The sequence below is a fragment of the Nerophis lumbriciformis genome, linkage group LG27 (genome assembly GCF_033978685.3).
Source record: "Nerophis lumbriciformis linkage group LG27, RoL_Nlum_v2.1, whole genome shotgun sequence".
Taxonomy (NCBI): Eukaryota; Metazoa; Chordata; class Actinopteri; order Syngnathiformes; family Syngnathidae; genus Nerophis; species Nerophis lumbriciformis.
The window spans coordinates 12,732,791-12,760,650 of record NC_084574.2 but is presented as its reverse complement, the minus strand read 5'-3'; the positions used below and the strand labels follow the sequence as shown (position 1 = coordinate 12,760,650).

General features: G+C 38.7%; 1 protein-coding gene across 1 annotated transcript in view; it reads right to left on the bottom strand.

Moving 5' to 3' along the window:
* The window catches only part of prkcaa (protein kinase C, alpha, a), a 407,487-nt gene that overhangs the window by 74,405 nt on the left and 305,222 nt on the right, over positions 1 to 27,860 (bottom strand). Inside the window, exons 9-13 of the mRNA XM_061922863.2 lie at positions 27,075 to 27,218; positions 26,801 to 26,974; positions 23,091 to 23,182; positions 18,699 to 18,761; positions 16,556 to 16,694 (exon numbers count right to left, since the gene is read on the bottom strand). Coding sequence (XP_061778847.1) covers positions 16,556 to 16,694; positions 18,699 to 18,761; positions 23,091 to 23,182; positions 26,801 to 26,974; positions 27,075 to 27,218 — 612 coding nt within the window. The remainder of the gene's footprint in view (positions 1 to 16,555; positions 16,695 to 18,698; positions 18,762 to 23,090; positions 23,183 to 26,800; positions 26,975 to 27,074; positions 27,219 to 27,860) is intronic.

The following is a 27,860-nucleotide window of genomic DNA, read 5'->3' as shown; positions in this document are numbered from 1 at the left end:
AATTAGGCATAATAATGTGTTAATTCCACGACTGTATGTATTGGTTGATATCGGTATCGGTAATTAAAGAGTTGGACAATATCGGAATATCGGATATCGGCAAAAAGCCATTATCGGACATCCCTAGAAATGACGTCATTTCCTGTGATGTCCCACAGGGCATTTCTTGTGGGACGGGATTCGTTCCCAGGGATTCGAATAAAGAACCGACTCTTTTTCTTTAATATAGTGGCCTCAATAACGGGAACCGGTTCTCAAAAAGGGATTCGAGTCCATGGAATCGGTTCTTTTCTTATCGAACGGTTATTTTCTTATCGAACAACCGGGAGAACTGGTTTCGAACATCATCCCTACCCTAAAGGGAAACCTATTTAAATGATAGTCAGATCCATTCTGAAGATGCCCAAGTGATTTTTAAGCTTTGGCCCATAAAACTTGTTTACTGGTTAGTTTGAGTGTGAGACATTTGCACATTTTCCCTTTTTTTTTTTTTTTGTTTTTTTTTGTTTTAAAAAGTTCCTCAGTAGTCACGTACAAATTTGTGTGAATTATGCAAAATTCTTTAAATTTGGTAACTCTTTTTCCCCAGGGTCCCCAGTAAGAATGATCAGCACATTACTTCATCAATCCAGAGATTTATAGACATGTATGAGCTAACTGGGCAGTGGCCATTTTACCTCATTTTTTTAATGCCTCCACAACCTGTAGAAAGGGTGGTCCCCACAAGTGATGATCAAAAACTTGGTCCCCATTCCAAATGATAACCAGTATGTGTGTGTGTGTGTGTGTGTGTGTGTGTGCATATGTGTGTGCGTGTATTGCTGTAGACATCTCTGTCCCATTAGGCCTAATACTACATGACAGTTTTGGATCAGACTGCTAGCTATTCCAGGCTACTCTTTTTACTACACACACACTCCCGCAAACACACAGACACACACCACCCCAGATCACCAAGGTTTAATTTTGAGAAATTAACAAATGATTGTACATCAAGTTGAATATATTGCATGAGATTCAGATTAAATTATCTGAATACTTTGTTATGTTGAGTCTAAATGTTAAGGATAATGATGTTCTCTGGTATGGAACACTGCCTAAATGTCGGGCATGAAAAAGCTTAAAATATTTTTAAAAACTATTGTTCTAAATTATGGATCATAAGCAATATTTTTGTTTGCTTACTAGAATCACTAAGAGCTTTGAAAGTAGGGAGAGAGTAGAGAAGTTCCAAAGACTGTACTGGGCATATTTGAAGTTAAAGTGGTCCTATTATGCAAAACCATTTTTTTTTTAACCTTTTGGCACCTGTTTTTGTTTACAGTGGAACCTCGATTTACCGAACTTTTTGTATTTATAAACTTTTTGGATTGAATGCGCCTCTGTGTGCGAACCTAACAGATAAGTACATAAAGTTGAATATATTGCCTCAGATTAAATGATCTGAATACTTTGTTATGTTGATTCTTCATGTTAAGGATAATGATGTTCTCTGGGATGGAACAATAATTATGGATCATAAGCAATATTTTTTTTTGCATCCTAGAATCACTAAGAGCTTTGAAAGTAGGGAAAGAGTAGAGAAGTTCCAAAGACTGTACTGGGCATATTTGAAGTTAAAGTGGTCCTATTATGCAAAACCATTTTTTTTAACCTTTTGGCACCTGTTTTTGTTTACAGCGGAACATCGATTTACCGAACTTTTGGATTTATAAACTCTTTTGATTGAATGCGCCTCTGTGTGCGAACCTAACAGATAAGTACATCAAGTTGAATATATTGCAGGATATTCAGATCAATTGATCTGAAAACTTTGTTATGTTGATTCTTCATGTTAAGGAAAATGATGTTCTCTGGGATGGAACAATGCCTAACTGTCGGGCATAAAAAAAGCTTAAAATATTTTTAAAAACTATTCATGGCTCATAAGCAATATTTTTTTTGCATCCTAGAATCACTAAGAGCTTTGAAAGTAGGGAAAGAGTAGAGAAGTTCCAAAGACTGTACTGGGCATATTTGAAGTTAAAGTGGTCCTATTATGCAAAACCATTTTTTTTTTTAACCTTTTGGCACCTGTTTTTGTTTACAGCGGAACCTCGATTTACCAAACTTTTGGGTTTATAATCTTTTTTTTATTGAATGCGCCTCTGTGTGCGAACCTAACAGATAAGTAAATAAAGTTGAATATATTGCCTCAGATCAATTGATCTGAATACTTTGTTATGTTGATTCTTCATGTTAAGGATAATGATGTTCTCTGGTATGGAACAATGCCTAAATGTCGGGCATGAAAAAGCTTAAATTATTTTTAAAAACTAATTATGGATCATAAGCAATATTTTTTTTGCATCCTAGAATCACTAAGAGCTTTGAAAGTAGGGAAAGAGTAGAGAAGTTCCTAAGAAAGCACTGGGCATATTTTTAGTTAAAATGGTCCTATTATGCAAAACCATTTTTTTACCTTTTGGCACCTGTTTTTGTTTACAGCGGAACATTGATTTACCGAACTTTTGGATTTATAAACTTTTTGGATTGAATGCGCCTCTGTGTGCGAACCTAACAGATAAGTACATAAAGTTGAATATATTGCCTCAGATTCAGATCGCCATAAATAGTTTGCCTGCGTTAGGGCTTATAATAACAATATCACTAACACTAAGTTAAAGTGCCAATGATAGTCACATACACACTAGGTGTGGTGAAATGTGTCCTCTGCATTTGACCCATCCCCTTGTTCACCCCCTGGGAGGTGAGGGGAGCAGTGGGCAGCAGCGGTGGCCACGCCCGGGAATAATTTTTGGTGATTCAACACCCAATTCCAACCCTTGATGCTGAGTGCCAAGCAGGGAGGTAATGGGTCCCATTTTTATAGTCTTTGGTATGACTCGGCCGGGGTTTGAACTCACAACCTACCGATCTCAGGGCGGACACTCTAACCACTAGGCCAGTGGTTCTCAACCTTTTTTCAGTGATGTACCCCCTGTGAACATATTTGTAATTCAAGTACCCCCTAATCAGAGCAAAGCATTTTTGGTTGGAAAAAAAAAAGAGATAAATAAGCACTATGTCATCAGTTTCTGATTTATTAAATTGTATAACTGTGAAAAATATTGCTCATTTGTCGTGGTTTTTCTTGAACTATTTGGAAAAAAAGACATAAAAATAACTAAAAACTTGTTGAGAAATAAACAAGTGATTCAATTATAAATTAAAGCTGCAAGCAGCGATGGCCGGGGCCGACTTTGAGGGCTAATAAAATCCAAACCGGAGCAGTAATTAAAACTCTTTCATCAACTTTTAATCAGAAGGGTTCAATCTCTCTCCTGTGGTAATTTGAAGCCGACACGACAAACGCGCTCAGAGGAGATAATGTTAGAAAAAAGGTGACTGTTTTTACACAACTTTAGTTTTGAAGGGGGAATTGCAAACTTCCTGTTGATTTTTGCTGGGAATTGTCAGTGTATGAAATATACCTAGGTCTAAGTGAGACCTACATAGAGTTTTTTGTTTCATATCTCTACGACATTCCTACTGGGAGTTTCAGGCAGTTTTGTCTGCGTTTTCTTCCTAGGGGGCGCTAGAGCGCAATTTTAAGTTTTGGGGTTTGGTTTTTCGATTAGATCGTAATTTTCACCAGTCCTGATGTGTGTGTCCAATTTGGTGAGTTTTGAAGCATGTTAAGAGGGTCAAGTTACAGCTCAAAAAGGCGGCGGTATAATAATAAAACGCTCAAAATTCAATAGGGTCCTCTGTCCCAAAGGGACTCGGGTCCCTAATAAAGATTTCTACACATAGAAGTAATCATCAACTTAAAGTGCCCTCTTTGGGGATTGTAATAGAGATCCATCTGGATTCATGAACTTAATTCTAAACATTTCTTCACAAAAAAAGAAATCGTTAACATCAATATTTATGGAACATGTCCACAAAAAAATCTAGCTGTCAACACTGAATATTGCATTGTTGCATTTCTTTTCACACTTCTTTTTGACAGACATTTTAGTGAGAAACCTGAGCTTGTGCTTCACTGAGTTTATGAACTTACATTCATATTTTGTTGAAGTATTATTCAATAAATATATTTATAAAGGATTTTTGAATTGTTGCTATTTTTAGAATATTTAAAAAAAATATCACGTACCCCTTGGCATACCTTCAAGTACCCCCAGGGGTACGCGTACCCCCATTTGAGAACCACTGCACTAGGCCACTGAGTAGGTTAATATTAGGGTTAATATTCAACCCAGTTATTTATTGGGTTTTATGTGCTGACTGGAGGAGCTCCTATTGGCTTTGTTGTAAGCGGACTTTTATTCACAAGTTAGAATGCATTAAAAAAACACATCAGTCGTCTTGTCTTTCATAATGATTGTAAACGATTAAAAAAAAAAGTGCAGTTCCCCTTTAATGCTTCTGGTTCGACGGCTTCTCATTTCCAATTCAGCAACACCGCATCCAGTTTGCAGGATGCCGCCTTCCACCAAACCACCTGCTCGGTCTAATTTGCTGCTTCATCACACGTTGGCTTCTCCACCTCATAATTCTCACCTCTGTCACACACACTGTCGCTCACACACAGCTGCAAGGGAAACTCCTGATAGCTCTAATCTGGACCGCAAGGTTTAAATTTGGAGCCGCTGTAGAATAAGTGTGAGGAAACCTATGGGGGGGGGGGGCGTTACAGTATCCCTAGATGCATGTTTAGGAATTAATGTACATGACCTTATATACCTTATATGAATTCTGTATTTCAAGAGAATTATCAGACCATGTTATGTGCCTCACTCTCTTTTCCTTTCTTGCATCGTCTGCCTTTCCTCTCCTAAGTGTCCAGGATAAATTCTACTTATCAAAAAAACAACTGTCTACATGATTCAATTAAGTGGCATTAAAATATACACTCCTATCACGATTCTTACTTGACGTATGCCAATTTCAATAACAATTTATGTCATGTAATTTATTTACACATAGGTTTACTTTCAATGCAGTGAAAATGCATTGATAGATAGTCCCAAGTCCTCAACAACATGGTACTCGTGTATATTGTATCAAATTACTATACAAATTTAGCAGTCTAGAGCAGTATCTTGTTTTAAACCAGGGGTGTGAAAACTTTTTGACTGGGGGGCCGCATTGGACTAAAACAATTTGACCGGGTGCCGAAAAGCTGAAATATATATATATATATATATATATATATATATATATATATATATATATATATATATATATATATATATATATATATATTAGGGGTGTGGGAAAAAATCAATTCGAATTTGAATCACGATTCTCACGTTTTGCGATTCAGAATCGATTCTCATTTTTAAAAAAATCGATTTTTTTTTAAATGTATTTATTTTAAAATTTTATTTTATTTTTTAAAAATTTTTTAATTAATCAATACAACAAAACAACACACAGCAATACCATAACTATGCAATCCAATTCCAAAACCAAACCCGACCCAGCAACACTCAGAACTGCAATAAACAGAGCAATTGAGAGGAGACACAAACACGACACAGAACAAACCAAAAGTAGTGAAACAAAAATGAATATTATCAACAACAGTATCAATATTAGTTACAATTTCAACATAGCAGTGATTAAAAATCCCTCAATGACATTATCATTAGACATTTATAAAAAAATAAAATAAATGAACAATAGTGTCACAGTGGCTTACACTTGCATCGCATCACATAAGCTTGACAACATACTGTGTCCAATATTTTCACAAAGACAAAATAAGTCATATTTTTGGTTCATTTAATAGTTAAAACAAATTTACATTATTGCAAAAAGTTGATAAAACATTGTCCTTTACAATTATAAAAGCTTTTTACAAAAATCTACTACTCTGCTTGCATGTCAGCAGACTGGGGTAGATCCTGCTGAAATCATATGTATTGAATGAATAGAGAATCCTTTTGAATCGGGAAAATATCGTTTTTGAATCGAGAATTGTGTTGAATGGGAAAAAAATCGATTTTGAATCGAATCGTGACCCCAAGAATCGATATTGAATCGAATCGTGGGACACCCAAAGATTCACAGCCCTAATATGTATATATATGTATATATATATATATATATATATATATATATATATATATATATATATATATTAGGGATGTCCTAGCGGGGGGTGTATATTATAGCGTCCCGTTAGAGTTAGTGCTGCAAGGGGTTCTGGGTATTTGTTCTGTTGTGTTTATGTTGTGTTACGGTGCGGATGTTCTCCCGAAATGTGTTTGTCATTCTTGTTTGGTGTGGATTCACATTGTGGCGCATATATCAGTGTGACCTGTATGGCTGTTGACCAAGCATGCCTTGCATTCACTTGTGTGTGTGAAAAGCCGTAGATATTATGTGATTGGGCCGGCACGCAAAGGCAGTGCCTTTAAGGTTTATTGGCGCTCTGTACTTCTCCCTACGTCCGTGTACCACTCTGTACAGCGGCGTTTTAAAAATTCATACATTTTACTTTTTGAAACCGATACCGATAATTTTGAAATCGATACCGATAATTTCCGATATTACATTTTAAAGCATTTATCGGCCGATAATATCGGCATTCCGATATTATCGGACATCTCTACACAATACATATTATTTTGAATTTTCTATGGTGATAAACAGTTTATTTTTTATAATACCTACAAAGTTCAGTGAGCAGGTTGTGCTATGTGTGACCATGTGTGTTGACTTTTTGTGCTGGATTTTTTTTTTCTGCACCATGACTAGGAAAGGTTGTTTGGATTGGATCATATCAGTGAATGCTGTACTTGTGAAGTCAATAAAGTGTGTTTCTTAAATTTTTTGACAAAATGCCGACCAAATGCCACCTGTCAAACCCCTGGGCATTTAAATTTAATATGAAAACACCCCAAACAGCCAGGTTGCTTATTGAAATTTAAAACTTGTGCATTGCGGGCCCAATTGAAGATGCTACTGAGCCGCATTTTGCCCACAAGCCGTGGTTTGGACACCCCTGCTTTAAACCCCACTTCGAAAAGCTGTGCACTACAAAACATGCTCCTGTCGCCATTAACTCTGACTTTCTCGTTTTGAATAAAAAAATAAAATAAAATCAGCACAAATAGTTTCTATAAATGTTTTCATATTTCATTTTGTAGGTTAAAGTGTTTTATATATTGTATGTTGCTGATACATTTGAATTTGTTATTATTTAATGAGTTCATTTTATTATTATTGTTTGGTATCAAATGGTTGTAGTTGGTCAATAAAATGTTTATAATTTAAATAAGGATATTTTTTTTATTATTTCAGGCAAATTGATGCCATTGAAATATTTTCTCAAAACCCAAAACCACTTTTCCACTTTGCATTAGTCCATCTTAGATGAGCTCGGGGCCCAGCGAAGCCGGCGGCGTTTCTGGGTGTTGTTGATAAATGGCTTTCGCTTTGCACTTACAGATGCAGCGATGAACTGTAGTTACGGACAGTGGTTTTCTGAAGTGTCCCTGAGCCCATGTGGTGATATCCTTTATACACTGTTGTCGTTTTTTTATGCAGTGCCGCCTGAGGGATCAAAGGTCCGTAATATCATCGCTTACGTGTAGTGGTTTCTCCAGATTCTCTGAACATTTGGATGATGGTGAAATCCCTAAATTCCTTGCAATAGCTCGTTGAGAAATGTTGTTTTTAAACTGTTCGACAATTTGCTCACGCATTATTTCACAAAGTGGTGACACCGTGACTTATTTGGAGTTTTTTGGTGTTTTCCTGTGTGTAGTGTTTTACTTCTTGTCTTGCGCTCTTATTTTGGTGGCTTTTCCTCTTTTGTTGGTATTTTCCTGTAACAGTTTCATGTCTTCCTTGAACGCTATTCGCACCTGCTTTGTTTTCCCAATCAAGACTATTTAAAGGCCTACTGAAACCCACTATTACCGACCACGCAGTCTGATAGTTTATATATCAATGATGAAATCTTAACATTGCAACACATGCCAATACGGCCGGGTTAGTTTACTAAAGTGCAATTTTAAATTTCGCGCAAAATATCCTGCTGACAACGTCTCGGTATGATGACGTCAGCGCGTGACGTCGCGGATTGTAGAGGACATTTTGGGACAGCATGGTGGCCAGCTATTAAGTCGTCTGTTTTCATCGCAAAATTCCACAGTATTCTGGACATCTGTGTTGGTGAATCTTTTGCAATTTGTTCAATGAACAATAGAGACAGCAAAAAAGAAAGCTGTAGGTGGGAGGCGGTGTATTGCGGCAGGTGTTGTGCCGGAAAACGCACCCCCGCCGTAGAATGCACCCCCTGACTGTTGTGCCGGATAACACAGCCGGTGTTTCATTGTTTACATTCCCGGAAGATGACAGTCAAGCTTTACCATTGGCCTGTGGAGAACTGGGATAACAGAGACTCTTACCAGGAGGACTTTGAGTTGGATGCGCAGACGCGGTACCGCGAGTACGCATGCAGCTGCGGCTTCCAAACATTTGATCGCTTGCCCGTACGTGCGTGCCGCTATGTGCATGTCTCACGTACGTAACTTTGGGGAAATATATGTGCTGTATGAACTTTGGGGAGGTGAACGGTACTTTAGCTGTGGGATTGAGTGTGTTGTGCAGGTGTTTGAGTTGTATTGGCGGGTTATATGGACGGGAGGGGGGAGGTGTTTGTTATGCGGGATTAATTTGTGGCGTATTAAATATAAGCCTGGTTGTGTTGTGGCTAATAGAGTATATATATGTCTTGTGTTTATTTACTGTTTAGTCATTCCCAGCTGAATATCAGGTCCCACCCGCCTCTCACAGCATCTTCCTTATCTGAATCGCTCCCACTGCCCTCTAGTCCTTCACTCTCACTTTCCTCATCCACAAATCTTTCATCCTCGCTCGAATCAATGGGGAAATCGTCGCTTTCTCGGTCCGAATCGCTCTCGCTGCTGGTGGCCATGATTGTAAACAATGTGCGGATGTGAGGAGCTCCACAACCTGTGACGTCACGCTACTCGTCTGCTACTTCCGGTACAGGCAAGGCTTTTTTATCAGCGACCAAAAGTTGCGAACTTTATCGTCGATGTTCTCTACTAAATCCTTTCAGCAAAAATATGGCAATATCGCGAAATGATCAAGTATGACACATAGAATGGACCTGCTATCCCCGTTTAAATAAGAAAATCGCATTTCAGTAGGCCTTTAAGTTGTACGGACGCTATCCTTCTTTGTGGGGACATTGTTGATTGTCATGTACAAATGTACTTTGTGGACGCCGTCTGTTCCAAGTTTTTGCTGTCGTCCAGCATTCTGTTTTTGTTTACTTTGCAGCCAGTTCAGTTTTAGTTTCGTTTTGCATAACCATCCCTAAGCTTCAATGCCTTTTTAGCGGCACTCGCCTTTTATTTATTTTTAGTTTAAGTGTTAGACACCTTTTTACCTGCACGCTGCCTCCCGCATATTGTGATCACCACAAACCATATCCCTGACATCTACAAAGCAATTAACTACCTGCTGCCACCTACTGATATGGAAGAGTATTACATCGTTACGCTGCCGAGCTCTAGCCAGTGCAGACACTCAACAACGGCACATTTGCGGATTATAATTACTGGTTTGCAAAAAATATTTTTAACCCAATTAGGTGAAATTACATACACCAGACTGTATCTGACGGCACAGTGGTTGAAAAACACTGATCTAGACCACAAGCAAGTGTTTTAAGTTCATATTGACATCATCCAAGGTCCACTTTCAAGCATTACATCCCATTAGTATGTGTAGGAGTCCACTGGAAGGAAAAAAAACAGACTGGCTAAATTCGTACTTCATCAGCCTGACAGCTCAAAGCCACACCGTGCTGTTTCATCCCCGAGATGACACGCCGCGTGGGTCGACCAGGCCATAATGGAAACGGGCCGCTTCAGACGGCTCAATATTCTCAAATGCTCCCGTATAATGTCATCATTAGACTGCTCTCTTTCCTCCCTGCGTTCCTCCGTCTGCTCTTTTACTGACACTTAATAGCTTTTATGTCTCCTTGTTTCTCCAACAAGCTGCGCTCTTTCTCTCCATCGCTTTCTCTCGGCATCAAAGTCACCGAGGTGTAAATGGACGCCAGCATTCCTCCCACACAGGAGCTGCCGATGACTGGCTACTTAAATAGGTCAGGGGAAACCGAGCGAGAACTGTTGTTGTGTGTGTGTGTGTGTGTGTGTGTGTGTGTGTGTGTGTGTGTAAAGAACATGACTGCTTCTGTCACATGTGCACTGACAACAAGGGGAAACACTGCTCCTCTAAGTGTAAAAGTATTGCTCAGGTCCCAACTACAGTGCATCCGGAAAAGTGCTTCACTTTTTTTCCCCCACATTCTGTCATGTTGCAGCCTTATTCTAAAATGGATTACATTCGTTGTTGTCCTCAAAATCCTACACACAATATCCCATTATAACGATGTGAAAAGTTGCATTTTGTTGTCAGTTTCGCAAATGTGTTACAAACCCCGTTTCCATATGAGTTGGGAAATTGTGTTAGATGTAAATATAAACGGAATACAATGATTTGCAAATCCTTTTCAACCCATATTCAATTGAATGCACTACAAAGACAACATATTTGATGTTCAAACTCATAAACTTTTTTTTTTTTGCAAATAATAATTAACTTAGAATTTTATGGCTGCAACACGTGCCAAAGTAGATGGAAAAGGGCATGTTCACCACTGTGTTACATGGCCTTTCCTTTTAACAACACTTTTGGGAACTGAGGAGACACATTTTTTAAGCTTCTCAGGTGGAATTCTTTCCCATTCTTGCTTGATGTACAGCTTAAGTTGTTCAACAGTCCGGGGGTCTCCGTTGTGGTATTTTAGGCTTCATAATGCGCCACACATTTTCAATGGGAGACAGGTCTGGACTACAGGCAGGCCAGTCTAGTAATCGCACTCTTTTACTACGAAGCCACGTTGATGTAACATGTGGCTTGGCATTGTCTTGCTGAAATAAGCAGGGGCGTCCATGGTAACGTTGCTTGGATGGCAACATATGTTGCTCCAAAACCTGTATGTACCTTTCAGCATTAATGGCGCCTTCACACATGTGTAAGTTACCCATGCCTTGGGCACTAATACACCCCCATACCACCACAGATGCTGGCTTTTCAACTTTGCGCCTATAACAATCCGGATGGTTCTTTTCCTCTTTGGTCCGGAGTACACGACGTCCACAGTTTCCAAAAACAATTTGAAATGTGGACTCGTCAGACCATAGAACCCTTTTCCACTTTGTATCAGTCCATCTTAGATGAGCTCAGGCCCAGCGAAGCCGACGGCATTTCTGGGTGTTGTTGATAAACGGTTTTCGCCTTGCATAGGAGAGTTTTAACTTGCACTTACAGATGTAGCGACCAACTGTAGTTACTGACAGTGGGTTTCTGAAGTGTTCCCGAGCCCATGTGGTGATATCCTTTACACACTGATGTCGCTTGTTGATGCAGTACAGCCTGAGGGATGGAAGGTCACGGGCTTAGCTGCTTACGTGCAGTGATTTCTCCAGATTCTCTGAACCCTTTGATGATATTAGTAGATGGTGAAATCCCTAAATTCCTTGCAATAGCTGGTTGAGAAAGGTTTTTCTTAAACTGTTCAACAATTTGCTCACGCATTTGTTGACAAAGTGGTGACCCTCGCCCCATCCTTGTTTGTGAATGACTGAGCATTTCATGGAATCTACTTTTATACCCAATCATGGCACCCACCTGTTCCCAATATGCCTGTTCACCTGTGGGATGTTCCAAATAAGTGTTTGATGAGCATTCCTCAACTTTATCAGTATTTATTGCCACCTTTCCCAACTTCTTTGTCATGTGTTGCTGGCATCAAATTCTAAAGTTAATGATTATTTGCAACAACAAAAAAAAGTTTATCAGTTTGAACATCAAATATGTTGTCTTTGTAGCATATTCAACTGAATATGGGTTGAAAAGGATTTGCAAATCATTGTATTCCGTTTATATTTACATCTAACACAATTTCCCAACTCATATGGAAACGGGGTTTGTAACACATTTGCGAAACTGACAACAAAATGCAACTTTTCACATCGTTATAATGGGATATTGTGTGTAGAATTTTGAGGACAACAACGAATGTAATCCATTTTAGAATAAGGCTGCAACATGACAGAATGTGGGGGGAAAAAAGTGAAGCACTTTTCCGGATGCACTGTAGTTGGGACCTGAGCAATACTTTTACACTTAGAGGAGCAGTGTTTCCCCTTGTCAGTGCACATGTGACAGAATATATTTTACATATATCCGTATTTAAGTGTTACTTCTTTAATTTCATAATCATATTACAAAACAGCTAGTGTTTTTCTTCCAATTGTGGTCTTTTGGTTGTCTGCAAATACTGTGTGCTAACCTTGACTGTGGAATGTGGAGAGGAGAGATACTCCTTCTTTTATCTCTTCTTATGTCCAGGTGCGGAGGACAATGGGCATGTGTTTGGGCTGGAAAGACAAGACAGCGAGGGTGGGAGGGAGAGAGACTTTATATAATAGAAGGTTTCCATATTTTAGATCAGACCATCTTAGCTGTGCGATTTGCAAATATATTACAAAATACCTATTCTGTCTCTGGTGGTTCTTTTACTCAGCTTTAAGTGTCATAAAGAGCTTGGGAGCGACGACCAGAAACTTGAATTCCCTGGGAGGAACAACTGGTCCAAAACGCAACAATTTACATCTCATACAATTTCCCAACTCATATGGAAACGGGGTTTGTAGATGGAAGGCTTTTGTTTTGCCCCTGTATATATGGATGCAGAGATGGCAGGCGTAGCGCAGGGAAACATGACTTTAATGTCAAAATGCAGGGAAAACAGGAACTAAGTGCACTAAGTGCTTGATTTTATACACCTGTGGCCCGGGCCATGTGATTAAGACACCTGATTCCGATCATTTAGATGGCTGGACAAATACTTTTGGCAATATAGTGTATATTATTTATTTATTTATTCGCTGTTCTGTTACAAACAGGGAACAAAGAAATGGGATAAAACCGCAATGATATGAAAAGGGGTAGGATTAAATAAGCTCCGCCTCTTCCTACTCCTTTTCGAACGTGCCGTGATGAAACAACAGGAAACATGCATGTTCGACATAAACTGAAAATGATGTAAATCAATTGGTTTATTTTGTTTAGCTAGAACTTAAGTAGTACACACGGCGTCATAGTCGATCGCATGCGATCCAAATCCATCAAGATGGGTATGCAAACACGCTGTGACACCAGTCCATCAGAGTTATTAATAAACCGGCAAGTGTATAGCACTCCCTGACAAAGTGTGTGTGAGTGTGCAGTGTCCACTACATGACAGCATGATGGAGAGAGCAGCAGCTCTCATCCCTGCTGTGTAATCACTGGCTGGAGCATTAGTGTCAGTCCGACTGTGAGCAGTCACAGCATGTCATCACTGGCTGCATCCAATACTGACAGCCAAGAGAATCTATAGCAGCACTCTCCACTAGATTGAAGGCAACTAGGGAACAATGGCCAGAACGTTGGACGATAATATACAAGTGAAATCAGAAAATAACACTTCTGAGCTCGCACGCCGTTTTAGTTCGCAAGGTTTTGCAGTCGTCGACTTGTTTTGACATTTAGTAAAAGCTCTCAACCAGAGGGTGGAGGGGGGGGGCTTTTCTCCCTCTGGTGCAGGCTGTGAGAAAACAAAAAAAAAGGTCAGAATAAAGTCTGGCTTTCATGTAAACACTGCAAAAACTGAAATCTAAGTAAGATTAAATATGTCAAATAAGGGTGATATTTGCTTATTTTTTGTCTGATAAGATCATTCTTCTCATTAAGCAGATTTTATGTTAGAGTGTTTTACTTGTTTTAAGTGTTTTGCTCCTAAATGATCTCAGTAAGATATTACAGCTTGTTGCTGAGATTTTATGAGCTATATTGAGTAAAACATGTTTGAAACTAGAATATCAACTGTTGCAAAGCTGTGTCATCAACACTCACAAGTAGGGATGTCCGATAATGGCTTTTTGCCGATATCCGATATTGACCCTTAAGTCATACTTGCCAACCTTGAGACCTCCGATTTCGGGAGGTGGGAGGTGGGGGTGGGGGCGTGGTTGGGGGCGTGGCTAAGAGGGGAGGAGTATATTTACAGCTAGAATTCACCAAGTCAAGTATTTCATATATATATATAAATACTTGACTTTCAGTGAATTCTAGCTATAAATATATATATTACTTTTATTATATATATATATATATATATATATATATATATATATATATATATATATATATATATATATATATATATATATATTGTCGGAGGCAGATATTTACATATATCCGAATTTAAGTGTTACTTCTTTTAATTCATAGTCATATTTGAAAACAGCTCGTGTTTTTCCATTTGTTCTCTTTCTGTTTGTCTGCAAGTAAACTGTGTGTGTTAACCTTGAAGCTTTGGAATGTTAGAAAGAGCGATAATGGGCATTTGTTTTGGCTAGAGAGACATGACTGCCAGGGACTTAAGAGGGGAGAGGGTTTGTCTGGGGGGCAGACCATCTTAGCGGGGCGATTGAATGTTCTATGCTGGACTGGTCTCAATGTATATATGCAAAATTTTGCAAATATATTACAAAATAGCTATTCTGTCTCTGGTGGTTTTTCTACTCAGCTTTAAGTGTCGTAAAGAGCTTGGGAGCGACTTGTGACTTGAATTCCCTGGGAGGAACAAACTGGTCCAAAACGCAACAATATACATATATATATATATAAAAGAAATACTTGAATTTCAGTGTTCATTTATTTACACATATACTTGTTGAGTTAAGGGTTGAATTGTCCATCCTTGTTCTATTCTGTCACTATTTTTCTAACCATGCTGAACACCCTCTCTGATGATGCATTGCTGTGTGGCACGCACAAAAGTGCTTTCATCAAATGCACTAGATGGCAGTATTGTCCTGTTTAAGAGTGTCACAACATTGCTGTTTACGGCAGACGAACTGCTTTACGGTAGATGAAAACGTGACTGCTGTTGTTGTGTGTTGTTGCCGCACTGGGAGGACGTTAATGAAACTGCCTAACAATAAACCCACATAAGAAACCAACAACTCGCCCTCCATCATTCTACAGTTATAACGTGATTGGGCAGGCACGCCGTTTATATTGTGGGAAAGCGGACTCAGGTCCGCATGGACCTGAGTCCGCCTGAATTTCGGGAGATAATTTGTCCCGGGAGGTTTTCGGGAGAGGCGCTGAATTTCGGGAGGGTTGGCAAGTATGCCTTAAGTACCGATACCGATATCAACCGATACCAATATATACAGTCATGGAATTAACACATTATTATGCCTAATTTGGACAACCAGGTATGGTGAAGCTAAGGTCCTTTAAAAAAAATAAAATAAAATAAAATAAGATAAATAAATTTAAAAAAAATTATTGAATAAAAAAAGAAAGTAAAACAATATAAAAACAGCTACATATAAACTAGTAGTTAATGAAAATGAGTAAAATTAACTGTTAAAGGTTAGTACTATTAGTGGACCAGCAGCACGCACAATCATGTGTGCTTACGGACTGTATCCCTTGCAGACTGTATTGATATATATTGATATATAATGTAGGAACCAGAATATTAATAACAGAAAGAAACAACCCTTTTGTGTGAACGAGTGTAAATGGGGGAGGGAGTTTTTTTGGGTTGGTGTACTAATTGTAAGTGTATCTTGTGTTTTTTATGTTGATTTAATACAAAAAAAACACACACACAAAAAAAAAAACGATACCGATAATAAAAAAAACGATACCGATAATTTCCGATATTACATTCTAAAGCATTTATCGGTCGATATCGGCCTGCCGATATTATCATATACATACATCTCTACTCACAAGAATAAAACTACTTTTTTAAAGTAATAATTTCTTATTTGAAGCATGAAAAAAAAAAATCATGACTTTGACACAATTGTGTCTCATAATTAAATCAGATGCGGCCCGCGGACCTTGACTTTGACACCATTGATCTACATTGTCTAGTTCTGTGGATGACATCATACCAAGAGAGGGCGACACATCCAGTCTGCCGATGCAAAAGGGGCGTTCCAAGCACAGTTAGTTATCTACCAATTACTCAAAAACTAGTTCATTTAATGGGAAATGATAGCAAAAAACACACCAAGACCACTTGGTAGTGACATTTCAATCATCATGGGTAATTTAAATGCCCCGTATTACACTTAATACAATATATAAATAAAAAAGGTCAAGGGCAAAACAAGTGTGCGGCTTGTTTGATGATGGATGTACAAGTCAGGATTTTGCTGAGGACAAGTGCCTGCCAGTCTAAATGCAATGTTTGCATTAATAGAAAGTATGTTGTGTGTGTGTGTGTGTGTGAGTGCGTGTGTGAGTGCGTGTGTGTCCCAAGGCAGTGACCTTAATCTAGTCCACGGAGGCGACATAGGCCGAGACACAAGTGACCTCACGCATCAGGCTTCGCAAACACCACTCAATCCAAGTTTTCCAGTCCAAACCTTACCTCGGGGGCAATGTAGTCCGGAGTACCGCAGAAGGTCCGAGTGCTCACTCCGTCCGTCATGTTCTCTTTACACATGCCGAAGTCAGCGATCTTAATGTGGCCCTCACAGTCCAGCATAACGTTGTCCAACTTTAGATCTCTGGAAAAAAGCAGACAAATCATAACAATTTAAGATTTTTTTGTTTTTTGCCCTCCCCCCAACACTATTTTTTTTAAAGGGGAACATTATCACCAGACCTATGTAAGCGTCAATATATACCTTGATGTTGCAGAAAAAAGACCATATATTTTTTTAACCGATTTCCGAACTCTAAATGGGTGAATTTTGGCGAATTAAACGCCTTTCTAATATTCACTCTCGGAGTGACGTCACATCGGGAAGCAATCCGCCATTTTCTCAAACACCGAGTCAAATCAGCTCTGTTATTTTCCGTTTTTTCGACTGTTTTCCGTATCTTGGAGACATCATGCCTCGTCGGTGTGTTGTCGGAGGGTGTAACAACACGAACAGGGACGGATTCAAGTTCACCAGTGGCCCAAAGATGCGAAAGTGGCAAGAAATTGGACGTTTGTTCCGCACACTTTACCGACGAAAGCTATGCTACGACAGAGATGGCAAGAATGTGTGGATATCCTGCGACACTCAAAGCAGATGCATTTTGTTGCGTTTGGACCAGTTGTTCCTCCCAGGGAATTCAAGTCGCAGGTCGCTCTCAAACTCTTTACGACACTTAAAGCTGAGTAGAAGAACCACCAGAGACAGAATAGGTATTTTGTAATATATTTGCAAAGCTTTGTAAATATACTGAGACCAGTCCAGCATAGAACATTCAATCGCGCCGCTAAGATGGTCTGCCTTCCAAAATGGAAAACCCTGTCCTCTATCAAGTCTCTCTCCCTCCCACCCTCGCAGTCTTGTCCCTCTAGCCCAAACACATCCTCCGCACCTGGACATAAGAATAGATAAGAGGAAGGAGTATCTCTCTTTCTTACATTCCACACTCAAGGTTAGCACACAGTATTTGCAGACAACCAAAAGACCACAATTGGAAGAAAAACACTAGCTGTTTTGTAATATGACAATGAAATTAAAAGAAGTAACACTTAAATACGGATATATGTACATATCTGCCTCCGACAATTTCCAACGATAAAGTCAAAGAAATCTGCCGCCAGACCCCTATTGAATCTGCCCGAGTGTGTGAGCAATTCAGGGACAAAGGACCTCGGTAGCACGGCAAGCAATGGCGTCAGTTTGTTCCCGGAGACGAGCGAGCTAAACCCCCTGGATGTCTTGGCTCACACCGTCCCTTATGCCACCGAAGATGATCAAGAGAAGAATATTGACCCTAGCTTCCCTGGCCTGCTGACATCAACTCCAAAACTGGACAGATCAGCTTTCAAGAAAAGAGCACGGATGAGGCTATGTCTACAGAATATATTAATTGATGAAAATTGGGCTGTCTGCACTCTCAAAGTGCATGTTGTTGCCAAATGTATTTCATATACTGTAAACCTAGTTCATAGTTGTTAGTTTCCTTTAATGCCAAACAAACACATACCAATCGTTGGTTAGAAGGCGATCACCGAATTCGTCCTCGCTTTCTCCCGTGTCGCTGGCTGTCGTGTCGTTTTCGTCGGTTTCGCTTGCATACGGTTCAAACCGATACGGCTCAATAGCTTCAGTTTCTTCTTCAATTTCGTTTTCGCTACCTGCCTCCACACTACAACCATCCGTTTCAATACATGCGTAATCTGTTGAATCGCTTAAGCCGCTGAAATCAGAGTCTGAATCCGAGCTAATGTCGCTATAGCTTGCTGTTCTTTCCGCCATGTTTGTTTCTGTTGGCTTCACTATGTGACGTCACAGGAAAATGGACGGGTGTATATAACGATGGTTAAAATCAGGCACTTTGAAGCTTTTTTTAGGGATATTGCGTGATGGGTAAAATTTTGAAAAAAACTTCAAAAAATATAATAAGCCACTTGGAACTGATTTTTAATGGTTTTAACCATTCTGAAATTGTGATAATGTTCCCCTTTAAAGAATGAGCTTTGGTAGTGAATGACAAACTCCTTAATATTATCTCCAAGGTGCCAGAATGATGGGTAATAATACAAGCCACAGAGTGTAAAGGCCCACCTATAGATGATGCCTTTACGGTGCAGGAAGAAGAGACCAACAGCGATCTCTGCTGCATAGAATCTGCAATTACAGCAACACATTGAGGGACACACACAATAATCACAGTCACTGAATGTTTTTATTACCTACATGTGCAAAATGCAATCTTATTTCGCCCACGTTTTTATTGCCACTAAAAGCTCTTATGTCGTAAATAACAGGGTTTCTGCGGGTATCAGCGAGTCTAATTTAATGCCACTTAAAATACATTTAATGCCCATGTCCGAGTGCAGATATTTATGATATACACAGTACAGGCCAAACGTTTGGACACACCGTCTCCTCATTCAATGGGTTTTCTTTATTTTCATGACTATTTACATTGTAGATTGTCACTGAAGGCATCAAAACTATGAATGAACACGTGGAGTTATGTACTTACACCTGAAATGGTTTTCATTTCACAGGTGTCATAGTTTTGATGCCTCCAGTGACAATCTACAATGTAAATAGTCATGAAAATAAAGAAAACACATTGAAATGAGAAGGTGTGTCCAAACTTTTGGCCTGGACTGTGTATACACAAACACACACACACACACACACACACACATATATATATATATATAAGTTTGGACACACCTTCTCATTTCAATGTGTTTTCTTTATTTTCATGACTATTTACATTGTAGATTGTCACATCAAAACTATGAATGAACACATGTGGAGTTATGTACTTAACAAAAAAAGGTGAAATAACTGCAAACATGTTTTGTGTTCTAGTTTCTTCAAAATAGCCACCCTTTGCTCTGATTACTGTTTTGCACACTCTTGGCATTCTCTCAATGAGCTTCAAGAGGTAGTCACCTGAAATGGTTTTCACTTCTCAGGTGTCATAGTTTTGATGCCTTCAGTGACAATCTACAACAGGGGTCGGGAACCTTTTTGGCTGAGAGAGCCATGAAGGCCAAATATTTTAAAATGTATTTCCGTGAGAGCCATATAATATTTTTTAACACTGAATACAACTAAATGCGTGCATTTTTAAGTAAGGCCAACATTTTTAGAGTATAATAAGTCTCTTATTCTTTTTAATAACATTGTTATTCTGAAGATAATCAATAAAAGATATTATACTTCTTACCATCAATGCGACTTCTTGAACAGGTGCGGTAGAAACGGATGGATGGATTAAAATGCATGAGAATGTTTCAGATTTTGAACGTTATTTTTAACACTGTGATTACCGTATTTTTCGGACTATAAGTCACAGTTTTTTTCATAGTTTAGCCGGGGGTGCGACTTATACTCAGGAGCGACTTATGTGTGAAATGATTAACACATTACCGTAAAATATCAAATATTATTATTTAGCTCATTCACGTAAGAGACTAGACGTATAAGATTTCATGGGATTTAGCGATTAGGAGTGACAGATTGTTTGGTAAACGTATAGCATGTTCTATATGTTATAGTTATTTGAATGACTCTTACCATAATATGTTACGTTAACATACCAGGCACGTTCTCAGTTGGTTATTTATGCCTCATATAACGTACACTTATTCAGCCTGTTGTTCACTATTCTTTATTTATTTTAAATTGCCTTTCAAATGTCTATTCTTGGTGTTGGCTTTTATCAAATACATTTTCCCAAAAAATGCGACTTATACTCCCGTGCAACTTATATATGTTTTTTTCGTTCTTTATTATGCATTTTCGGCTGGTGCGACTTAAACTCGGAAAAATGCGGTACCAGCGGAATTATTCATTACTTATTGTGTCAAGCAATGTCAGCTAAGATTTATCTGAGAGCCAGATGCAGTCACCAAAAGAGCCACATCTGGCTCGAGAGCCATAGGTTCCCTACCTCTGATCTACAATGTAAATAGTCATGAAAATAAAGAAAACACATTGAAATGAGAAGGTGTGTCCAAACTTTTGGCCTGGACTGTGTATACACAAACACATATATATATATATATATATATATATATATATATATATATATACAGTACAGGCCAAAAATGTGGACACACCTTCTCATTTCAATGTGTTTTCTTTATTTTCATGACTATTTACATTGTAGATTGTCACTGAAGGCATCAAAACTATGAATGAACACATGTGGAGTTATGTACCTAACAAAAAAAGGTGAAATAACTGAAAACATGTTTTATATTCCAGTTTCTTCAAAATAGCCACCCTTTGCTTTGATTACTGCTTTGCACACTCTTGGCATTCTCTCGATGAGCTTCAAGAGGTAGTCACCTGAAATGGTTTTCACTTCACGGGTGTCATAGTTTTGATGCCTTCAGTGACAATCTACAATGTAAATAGTCATGAAAATAAAGAAAACACATTGAAATGTGAAGGTGTGTCCAAACTTTTGGCCTATACTGTATGTATATATATACACAGGTAAAAGCCAGTAAATTAGAATATTTTGAAAAACTTGATTTATTTCAGTAATTGCATTCAAAAGGTGTAACTTGTACATTATATTTATTCATTGCACACAGACTGATGCATTCAAATGTTTATTTCATTTAATTTTGATGATTTGAAGTGGCAACAAATGAAAATCCAAAATTCCGCGTGTCACAAAATTAGAATATTACTTAAGGCTAATACAAAAAAGGGATTTTTAGAAATGTTGGCCAACTGAAAAGTATGAAAATGAAAAATATGAGCATGTACAATACTCAATACTTGGTTGGAGCTCCTTTTGCCTCAATTACTGCGTTAATGCGGCGTGGCATGGAGTCGATGAGTTTCTGGCACTGCTCAGGTGTTATGAGAGCCCAGGTTGCTCTGATAGTGGCCTTCAACTCTTCTGCGTTTTTGGGTCTGGCATTCTGCATCTTCCTTTTCACAATACCCCACAGATTTTCTATGGGGCTAAGGTCAGGGGAGTTGGCGGGCCAATTTAGAACAGAAATACCATGGTCCGTAAACCAGGCACGGGTAGATTTTGCGCTGTGTGCAGGCGCCAAGTCCTGTTGGAACTTGAAATCTCCATCTCCATAGAGCAGGTCAGCAGCAGGAAGCATGAAGTGCTCTAAAACTTGCTGGTAGACGGCTGCGTTGACCCTGGATCTCAGGAAACAGAGTGGACCGACACCAGCAGATGACATAGCACCCCAAACCATCACTGATGGTGGAAACTTTACACTAGACTTCAGGCAACGTGGATCCTGTGCCTCTCCTGTCTTCCTCCAGACTCTGGGACCTCGATTTCCAAAGGAAATGCAAAATTTGCATGGTTGGGTGATGGTTTGGGGTGCCATGTCATCTGCTGGTGTCGGTCCACTCTGTTTCCTGAGATCCAGGGTCAACGCAGCCGTCTACCAGCAAGTTTTAGAGCACTTCATGCTTCCTGCTGCTGACCTGCTCTATGGAGATGGAGATTTCAAGTTCCAACAGGACTTGGCGCCTGCACACAGCGCAAAATCTACCCGTGCCTGGTTTACGGACCATGGTATTTCTGTTCTAAATTGGCCCGCCAACTCCCCTGACCTTAGCCCCATAGAAAATCTGTGGGGTATTGTGAAAAGGAAGATGCAGAATGCCAGACCCAAAAACGCAGAAGAGTTGAAGGCCACTATCAGAGCAACCTGGGCTCTCATAACACCTGAGCAGTGCCAGAAACTCATCGACTCCATGCCACGCCGCATTAACGCAGTAATTGAGGCAAAAGGAGCTCCAACCAAGTATTGAGTATTGTACATGCTCATATTTTTCATTTTCATACTTTTCAGTTGGCCAACATTTCTAAAAATCCCTTTTTTGTATTAGCCTTAAGTAATATTCTAATTTTGTGACACACGGAATTTTGGATTTTCATTTGTTGCCACTTCAAATCATCAAAATTAAATGAAATAAACATTTGAATGCACCAGTCTGTGTGCAATGAATAAATATAATGTACAAGTTACACCTTTTGAATGCAATTACTGAAATAAATCAAGTTTTTCAAAATATTCTAATTTACTGGCTTTTACCTGTATATATATATATATATATATATATATATATATATATATATATACTTAACAAAAAAAGGTGAAATAACTGAAAACATGTTTTATATTCCAGTTTCTTCAAAATAGCCACCCTTTGCTCTGATTACTGCTTTGCGCACTCTTGGCATTCTCTTGATGAGCTTCAAGCACACCTGTGAAGTGAAAACCATTTCAGGTGACTACCTCTTGAAGCTCATCGAGAGAATGCCAAAAGTGTGCGAAAAAGAGTGTGACATTTTTTTTTTTTTTTTTACATCGAATGTATTGCTTTTTAATGGCCTTTTAAGGGCACATTTTTGTAAAATCCATTTGATGACGTTAATGCTTTTGTGTTAAAGGCTGAGCTTAAATGAAGTGGAAACTAAGTCAGGTGATGCATTCTTACACTGCCTGCGGTTCCTTGAACTTTCCCACTTGTTGGATGTGGTACATGAGGTCTCCGCCAGTCACGTACTCCATGACGAAGTACAGACGATCCTGTGCAGCGATGAGAAGAGAAAGAAATCATAAACACTTCCATTTATTTGTCTGTTGGTCAATAATTTGCCTGCTCAGTGGCCTTGTGGTTAGAGTGTCCGTCGTGTTTTTCGAAGCTGGAATCCATTATTGATGTTTACATTCTTTCTTGTGGCGAAATTTGCATCGATAAACTAACTCTTCTATTTAAGCACCTTGTTCAAGAACCAATTAAGTTTGTGAATCGAGATGTCACTGTGTGTAGACACTTTGATTAGTACATTGCATTACTACCTAAGCAGCGCACTTTTATGTAGAAATGCCCAGAACATTTTATAATGGCCTAGAGCAGTGGTTCTCAAATGGAGGTACGCGTACCCCTGGGGGTACTTGAAGTTATGCCAAGGGGTACGTGAGATTTTTTTTTAATATTCTAAAAATAGCAACAATTCAAAAATCCTTTATTAATATAAATAAAAACCTATCTTTTTTTCCAAATAGTTCAAGAAAGACCACTACAAATGAGCAATATTTTGCACTGTTATACAATTTAATAAATCAGAAACTGATGACATAGTGCTGTATTTTACTTCTTTATCTCTTTTTTTCAACCAAAAATGCTTTGCTCTGATTAGGGGGTACTTGAATTAAAAAAAAATTCACAGGGGGTACATCACTGAAAAAAGGTTGAGAACCACTGGCCTAGAGTAGGGTGTCCAACCTCAGAGGGCCATTTGTAACAGAAATAACATATCATAGATCGGTCGTGAGTTCAAACCCCGGCCGAGTCATACCAAAGACCCACACTGCAAAAAGTCAGTGTTCAAAAACAAGAAAAAAAAAATACAAAAATTAGGGGTATTTTATTTGAACTAAGCAAAATTATCTGCCAATAGAATAAGAAAATTTGGCTTGTCAAGACTTTCCAAAACAAGTAAAATTAGCTAACTTCAATGAACGCAAAAATACCTTAAAATAAGTATATTCTCACTAATAACAAGTGCACTTTTCTTGGTAGAAAGAAAAAAAAAAGAGACCTTTTTGCTCAATATGTTGAAAAATATTCTTAAATTATGTAAATGCTAGTGCCATTATCTTGACATAATGATATGCGCTCGGCATTACATTTCTTAAAACCAGCAAACTTATACTAAAAACTAATTTATTGTTCTTAATGGAAAGGCAACAAGGCAACCGCTTGTTACTCTCAGGGTCTACTTCTTCTAATCATATCGTCTAAAAATGCATTTTTCCATCGATAACATGACATCATCGCGCCAAGTGCGTGCTCTTTCAGTCAATTAGTGCGCAAGGAATATATATATATATATATATATATATATATATATATATATATATATATATATATATATATATATATATATATATATATATATATATATATATATATATATCAGTGACGTGCGGTGAGGTTGATGGCTGGTGAGGCACTGACTTCATCACAGTCAGATTTACAAACATATGAACCCTAAAGAGTATCTTATTCACCATTTGATTGGCAGCAGTTAACGGGTTATGTTTAAAAGCTCATACCAGCATTCTTCCCTGCTTGGCACTCAGCATCAAGGCTTGGAATTGGGGGTTAAATCACCAAAAATGATTCCCGGGCGCGGCGCCGCTGCTCCCCACACCTCCCAGGGGGTGAACAAGGAGATGGGTCAAATTTCACCACACCTAGTGTGTGTGTGTGTGTGTGACAATCATTGGTACTTTAACTAAACTTTAACTTTACACATACAAACTGTAGCACACAAAAAAGCACATTTAATAAAAAAACGTTATTATGGTCTTACCTTTACTTATAAATGAAGTCCATGCGCCGCTGTTGTGCTGGATTAATGCACCCCCTGACGGGAGTGTTATATCAACTAAAGCCCTCACTTCAACTTTCCACGTGCAAGATTGAATCTATTTAAAAAAGTGTAACCGAGGGTTTATAAATGTCGCCTATACTGTATGAAACTACAAAATAACAAACACGGAGGCTGCAGTTTTACACGAGGACCACTTTATTTACCTTCTTTCAAAAACCTACGCTCAACTCCAAAGTGTCATCACTTCCGCTCTTAGCGCCTTCAAAATAAGAGCTCAAGGCATATACTGTATAACAGCGCATAACAGGAACTTAACATCACAAAGAGGAAAGCCCATAAAAATTGGTTACAAAAGTTATTTAATAAGAAGCCAAAAAGTGCAAAAACAATAATGTTCGTATTGGAGGAGTTGTGAATTAGGTACAGCTGCAGTCTGCATGTTGTGGCCCTGCAGTCATTCACAACTCCTCCAACACGAACATTATTGTTTCTGCACTTTTTGGCTTCTTATTAAATAACTTTTTTAAATAGATTCAATCTTGCACGTGGAAAGTTTAAGTGTGGGCTTTAGTTGATATAACACTACCGTCAGGGGGTGCAAATTCTACGGCGGGGGTGCAGGAGGCGGGATTACTGCGAGCCTCAGCCAGTGCGTCTTTTGCAGCCGTTTTATGATCGCTCAGCACAAGAAATACTTTACACACATACAGTTGTTGACAAAATACACTGTACATTATATACCTCAGCTAACTAAACTATGGAAATGTATAATATAATTTATATAGCAATACGGTCTCACTGCACAGCAGGCCAGCAGTTAGCCGAGTCCGCAATCCATGGTGAGGCACAAATGAGTGACGTGCCTCAACTGGCTGCTGATCACCGCACCGTCTCTTCTCAGTATTTGAACGGCAAATGTGAAAATTCAGCGATTTTGAATAAAAATAATCTAAAACTGGTGAAGTTAAATGGAAAATAACTTTATAGTATAATCACTGGATACATATAACAATTTAATTTATTTTTTTTCTTTCCACGATGGCCTCACCTGCCTCTAGTGACTGCACGTCACTGATATATATATATATATATATATATATATATATGTATGTGTGGGAAAAAAATCACAAGACTATTTCATCTCTACAGGCCTGTTTCATGAGGGGGGTTCCCTCAATCATCAGGAGATATATATATATATATATATATATATATATATATATATATATATACATATATATATATATATATATATATACATATATATATATTCCTTGCGCACTAATTGACTGAAAGAGCACGCACTTGGCGCAATGATGTCATGTTATTGATGGGAAAATGCAAGAAATGTAATGCAGAGCGCTACTTAATTTAAGAATATTTTTCAACATATTGAGAAAAAAGGTCTCATTTGTTTTTTCTACCAAGAAAAGTGCACTTGTTATTAGTGAGAAAATACTTATTTTAAGGTATTTTTGGGTTCATTGAAGTTAGCTAATTTTACTTGTTTTGGAAAGTCTTGACAAGCCACATTTTCTTGTTCTATTGGCAGATAATTTTGCTTAGTTCAAATAAAATGCCCCTATTTGTGTAATTTTTTTTCTTGTTTTTGAACACTGACTTTTTGCAGTGCGCATACATTATATGTCACTTTGTGCTCTCAGGTTGTGTTGTCTGGTTTTCTTTCATGACTAATACTGCACACAAGCTTCTTCTTCTTTTTTTTTTTTTTAAATATACCCTTTTGTATAAAAGCATTTTTTTTTTTTTTTAGCTGACCTCGACCTCAGAACGTTCTACCCACCACAGTGTGGAAGCACGAGTGTAGCTGTGTGAGGAAGGGCGGTTTTTCCTGCTGGGCCAAGACTCTCTTCTCCACCATGATGCATTCCACGTCGTCGTCCTGGATCACCACGTCCTTTTTCAGAATCTTTATTGCATAGAGCTCTTCAGTGGCCTTCATCTCAGCCAGCAGGACCTGCAGGAACAAGGTCCATTTATGCAAGGGGATGTGACTTTTTAATCTGTGGCTTTCTGTTTGTGTGTCAGCACAAAGAAGGAGGAACATTCCAGCCTACCTTGCCAAAGCTGCCTTTCCCTAGAACGGTCAAGAAGCTGAAGTCAGTGAGCTTGACCTGGTCCAAGCGGTTGGATGGCAACAGGCTGGATGGGCTGCCATCTGTCTCTGTATTGGCCTTCTTCCCTGGGCCGAGCTTGGCTTTCTGCGCTCACATAGTAGAAGGCGAGGTGCGTCAAAATGAACTTGAAGGAAGGAAGTTCATTCATTAGACTTCCACACTGGACCCCAATACATAAACTAGGTTACAAAAGTTATTTAATAAGAAGCCAAAAAGTGCAAAAACAATAATGTTCGTGTTGGAGGAGTTGTGAATTAGGTACACCTGCAGTCTGCAGGTGTACCTAATGTTGTGGCCCTGCAGTCATTCACAACTTTTTGAACACTGACTTTTTGCAGTGCACATACATTATATGTTTGTAAAATATATGACACTCTTCATTTTTACTGTTGTACAAAACCCAAAACCAGTGAAGTTGAATACAATGATTTGCAAATCCTTTTCAGCCTATATTCAATTGAATAGACTGCAAAGACAAGATACTTAACGTTCGAACTGGTCAACTTTTGTGCAAATATTCGCTCGTTTGGAATTGGATGCCTGCAACGCGTTTCATAAAAGCTGGCACAGTTGGCAAAAAAGACTGAGAAAGTTGAGGGTTGCTCGCCAAACACTTATTTGGAACATGCCACAGGTGAACAGGCTAATTGGGAACAGGTGGGTGCCATGATTGGGTATAAAAGCAGCTTCCATGAAATGCTCAGTCATTCACAAACAAGGGATGGG